At 50.5% G+C, this 5,243-nt stretch overlaps 1 protein-coding gene across 1 annotated transcript; it reads right to left on the bottom strand.

Moving 5' to 3' along the window:
• Positions 1–400: 400 nt before the first annotated feature.
• On the bottom strand, positions 401–1,102 carry LOC129047088 (olfactory receptor 14J1-like; the record flags this gene model as incomplete). The annotated part of the gene is made up of 1 exon (XM_054518217.1): positions 401–1,102. A coding segment is annotated over one exon (702 nt), but the record flags the coding sequence as incomplete, so codon positions are not given.
• Positions 1,103–5,243: the final 4,141 nt, after the last annotated feature.

The following is a 5,243-nucleotide window of genomic DNA, read 5'->3' as shown; positions in this document are numbered from 1 at the left end:
CAGCTGCTGGGGCAGCACTGATCTGCCCCAGCTCTGCACACAGACATTGCTGCTGCAGCTCCAGAGAAGGCAACACAAGGGCATCTCTGCAGAAAACTCTGCTGGGAGATCCTTTAGCTCCTTTAAAGCCACAAAGAGCACAACCCCTCATTGACACAGTGTGTGGCCACAGGGAAGGTGGAGAGAAACAAAATGACCAATGGCACAAAGAATGATATTTATTTGTGGACAATATGAAAAAAAGTAAAACAAAGAAAAGCAACCCCCAAAATAAAAACTACAAGAAGTATCAAAGATGACTTTTATTGCAAGTGATTTGCAGAAATTGGCCAGCAGTTTAATGTTTCCGAAACCATCCAGTCATCAGTCTCCACACTGCAGCCTTGAGCTCCTGGTTCCTCAGGCTGTAGATGAGGGGGTTCAAGGCTGGAGGCACCACCGAATACAGAACTGACAGGGCCAGATCCAGAGATGGGGAGGAGATGGAGGGGGGCTTCAGGTGTGCAAACACTGCAGTGCTGATGAACAGAGAGACCACAGCCAGGTGAGGGAGGCAGGTGGAAAAGGCTTTGTGCCGTCCCTGCTCAGAGGGGATCCTCAGCACAGCCCGGAAGATCTGCACATAGGAGAAAACAATGAACACAAAACAGCCACATGATAAAGAGATGGAAAAGACAAGTAGCCCAAATTCCCTGAGGTTTGAGTTTGAGCAGGAGAGCTTGAGGATCTGTGGGATTTCACAGAAGAACTGGCCCAGGGCATTGCCATAGCACAGGGGCAGGGAAAATGTATTGGCTGTGTGCATGAGAGCATTGAGAAAGGCACTGGCCCAGGCAGCTGCTGCCATGTGGGCACAAGCTCTGCTGCCCAGGAGGGTCCCGTAGTGCAGGGGTTTGCAGATGGACACGTAGCGGTCGTAGCACATGATGGTCAGGAGGGAATACTCTGATCCAAGGAAGAAAAGAAAGAAAAAGACTTGAGCAGCACATCCAGTGTAGGAGATGTTGCTGGTGTCCCAGAGGGAATTGTGCATGGCTTTGGGCACAGTGGTGCAGATGGAGCCCAGGTCAGCGAGGGCCAGGTTGAGCAGGAAGAAGAACATGGGCGTGTGCAGGTGGTGGCCGCAGGTTACGGCGCTGATGATGAGGCCGTTGCCCAGGAGGGCAGCCAGGGAGATGCCCAGCAAGAGGCAGAAGTGCAGGAGCTGCAGCTGCCGCGTGTCTGCCAATGCCAGCAGGAGGAAGTGCCTGATGGAGCTGCTGTTGGACATTTGCGGCGGCTGCACATGGGCATCTGTAAGAAAAGTAATCATGGAATAGCTGGGTTTGGAGAGGACTTGAAATATCCCAGCACAGGCTGGGGGCACTTTCCCCCCACTGCCTGCCCAGGGCTCTGCTGCCTGGAGCTGTCCCTGCCAGCAGCTGCTTCCCTGTGCCCAGGGCTGGGCCCTGCCAGTGCTGCCAGAGCCCAGCCCAGCCCTGGGGGCTCAGCTCTGCCCTGCAGAGCCCTCCCAGCTCAGGCACTGCCCAGGGGCAGCTCTGGCTCTGCAGGCTCTGATGGCAACTTCAGAGTGATAGTTGAGCCCTGGAAAATGTTAAAAATAGTCTTTGAAAATATTGGGCTTTGTGTTTTCTCAGACCACTGCACCTGCGTAAGCAGTATGATAAAACATATAATTGTTAGATGTGATGATTGTTTAGTAATTAAATATAATTATTATATAACCAAAGGAAGAATTGTGAGAAACTATGTTGGAAATTTAAAGGGAGCTATGTTTAGCTGAAATCTGTGTATACAATAGATGAATCTAAGTTTCATAATTAACATGAAAGTTAAGTAATGATAGAGTATAAAACACATTCACCTCGAATGTATGGTCGGAATCAGATTTGGGTGGAAACTACCCCAATTCCCAGAGCTCTTGAATAAAAAGCACCACATATAATCGCTTCTGTGATTATGTGTTTTTGAATGCTAACAAGAGCAACCCTGAGGAGGCTGGAAAAGCAGCACTGATGCTGCCTCTAAGGGGCTCTGTGCTGATTTCTGTAACTGCCTGGTTTATAAACATCTGAGAGGATTGGTTTTTTTAAACCTGAACTGAGAGATAAATATCTATGTGCAATTTCCTATCAAGACAACCCAGAAAAATAGATTTAAAAACCATGATTTCCCCTTTCATCCAGTCCCTGCATCGCTGTGGTCCCTGTAAAATCTACTTGGAAATGTTCTGCAGTTCAATGCCATGCTGGGAGCAGCCCTAAACAATGCAGCATCCTCCCCACACAAGGAGAACACTCCCAAGCCTCACCAGCTGTCTCCCCCCACCCAGATCTTGTCCCCCAGTGCTGGCAGCAGCTGCCAGGGCTGGCTGAGAGCTGTCCCTGGCAGGCAGCAGAGTCCCTGCCCCAGCACAGCGCCCTGGGCTGCAGGACCCTGCTCTGCAGGACAGCCCTGGGCACCCCTGGCTGCTCTGCACAAGAGACAATCAGAGAATGTACTCACAGGCTCTGCAGGCATTGGCATGTTCCAGCTGCAGGAGATGGCTCCAGGAGCTGCAGCTGCATTGTCCTGCAGCCAGAGGTTCCTGTGCCAAGGGCTGGCAGTGATTGTGCCCCAGGCACTTCTCAGCCCCTTCCCAGCCCTGACTGATTGAAGCTCTCTGTGCCTCTGTGCTGTGCCCGGGCTGGCTGCAGGCAGTGCCCCAGCCCTGCTGGGCTGGCACAAGAGCTGCTCATCAAGAGAAATGTGCTTTTGAAGCTCTTCTTGGTGACCAGGAGCTGCCTCTGTGCCAGGAGCCCAGCCCAGCTCAGCAGCACAGACACAGCACAAGGACTTTAATCAGCCTCTGGGCCTTTGTGCTCAGGCCCTGAACATCAGTCCCTGAGAGGGAGCTGAAGAAACCTCTGCAGAACTCCAAGGCAGAATCCAACTCCAAACTTTCTTGGACTTTTAATGGGTCCCAGAGAGGGACACGACTAAGCAAGTGTCCCCAGGCGCCAGGCAGAGCAGAGAACTGCAGGCAGTGATGACAGGTGGGGACAGAGAGAAGCCAAGTCTGGGTGCCCTGGGGCACAGCAGGGTCTGTGCCAGCAAGGGCTGGGAGGAGACACCTTGTCCTGAGGCCCTGGGGCCTCCTGGCACAGCCCCAGCCAGGCTGGGCACTTTCAGCCCCTTGTCCTGCCCTCAGCATCCCCCCCTAGCCCACATCCCCGTGGCCTCAAGGATCTGCTGCAAGGAGTCCCTGGGGAGCCTTGCTCAGCAATGGCCCTGGGGGCTCCTTCATACTCCCTGCAGGGACTGCAGGGTTTTCACAGGACTTTGGGTTTGGCTTTTGCCTTGGAGTCTCTGAGAGGTTTGTGCAATCCTGGCCTCCAATTATCTCCTGTAATTAGTCCCTGGAGAGGCTTTGTCAGTAACAACACTCAGTGGGGCTCATTAATACTTCAAGGTACTTCAGTTATTTCAAGGTACTTGGTGTTTCCCTTTTGATCCAGACTCTGTGAGAGGTTTGTGCAATCATGGCCCCAATTATCAGCTTTAATGAGTCCCTGGAGAGCTTTGTACTGACACTCAGTGGGGCTCATTAATGCCTTGAGATACTCAAGGTTTTTAAGGTGCTTTATGGATGTAAGAATACTTTTAGGTACTTTTAAGGATTTTCCTTCCCACACTGAGTCTCTGAGAGGTTTTCGTGCCATCCTGGCCTCCAATTCTCTCCTCCATGGAGTCCATGAGGAGCCTGTGTTGGGTATCTTCCCCCTTTCTGTTTTACAACAAAGATGGAACTGAAAGAGTTTTCTAAGACTTTCTAAAAGCATTCAATCAAATATGAGACAATTAGCAATGCAACGACAACCACTAAGACAATTAATAGTCTCGTTTTAGTAGACATCATCCAAACCTTTAGTTCCTTGGATTGGAAGAATTTATTGAACCAGTGTTTGTTTTCCACTTGAAGCTTCTTGAACCCTTCCTTCAGTGCCTGAATGCTCTTGTGGATTGACTCGCTGTGGCTGGAGAGGTTCATGCAGCACATGCCCTCAGAGTCTACACAGCCATGCCCATGTGCCCAGAGTAAAAACTCTATCGCTGTTCTGCAAGGTGGCGTGTCTGATGGTCTCTGTGTCTGAGAGCAGGCCACTCAATGTGAGGGAGGCAGCATTGGTTTGCTTACTTAACAGGCACCCAGGATGGTCTAATTGTCCTAAAGCTTTAGCTGCAGCCACCCAAGGTAGTCCAAATTGGGGGTGCTAGCATCTGACACCTGGATTAAAGCTTTCAAAGCCATCTCTTTGATATCATCCAATACTTCTCTGGGGATACCTGCTGCTTGATCCTCTGGCAGGCTATGTTGTCCTTCCCCAGCTAGATGGTTGATTGTCAATTCTGCCCTCGCCTCATTATTAGCATAGTCTGCTATGAATTGATTTAGTAAACACTTCCATCCCCCTTCCCACAGGGTGTATTCTGTAGGTGACAAAAACATGGTCATAATATATTTTAAATCATAGGGGGTTAAGATGTGCTGTAAGCATGGCCCTCGTTAGGCCATTAAAACAAGGTAAGTCCTTCCTCTGGTCTTTAGCTGCCCTACACAGATCCTTGATTTCCCCATAAAGCAATGGCTGACACCTGGGATTCTGCCCCCTTCTTTCATAACATCCCAGGGCAATGAGGAGTTTCGAGGTTGTTTGCCAGTCTCCTTCCTTAACTGGAGGCATGGCCCAGGGTGGAGAGGATGATTGACAGTGGGGGCGTGACCCAAAGTTGTGGGGGTGGAGTCTGGAGGTTTGTTCAGGGTGGAAGAGAATGCTGTGGTAGCAGGAAGTGGAGGAGCCAAGATGGAGGCAGGATGGTTGGGTTCCTGAGCCACATTCGGGCTCCTTCCATCTTGAGTCTCCAGGGCATGATGCTCCAAGACAGCGTGGCCATTGCCATTTTGGACCATCGTGGAAGGTCTGAGAAAGGCAGGTTTGAGGGGAGGTCCCGTGTTAGCAGTGACCAATGGATTGAGTTTTCAGCACACTGCTTGCTGGTGAAGGGTCTCAAGGATGGTGTGGAAGATGGGGAGCATGCAGGGTGCCACGGGGTCCATTTTAATCAAAAGGTTGTACAATTTAACTCCCACTGAGTCCCAAACTTCAGTGGTATGGATTTCATCAGCAGAGCCATCTGGAAAATTTTTACTGATCCACCTCATGATTGATTTTAATTCGTTCTTTGAAAATATTTTGTCTTGA

Source organism: Molothrus ater, unplaced genomic scaffold (genome assembly GCF_012460135.2).
Source record: "Molothrus ater isolate BHLD 08-10-18 breed brown headed cowbird unplaced genomic scaffold, BPBGC_Mater_1.1 matUn_MA98, whole genome shotgun sequence".
Lineage (NCBI taxonomy): Eukaryota > Metazoa > Chordata > Aves > Passeriformes > Icteridae > Molothrus > Molothrus ater.
This window is presented reverse-complemented; position numbering and strand designations above follow the sequence as displayed.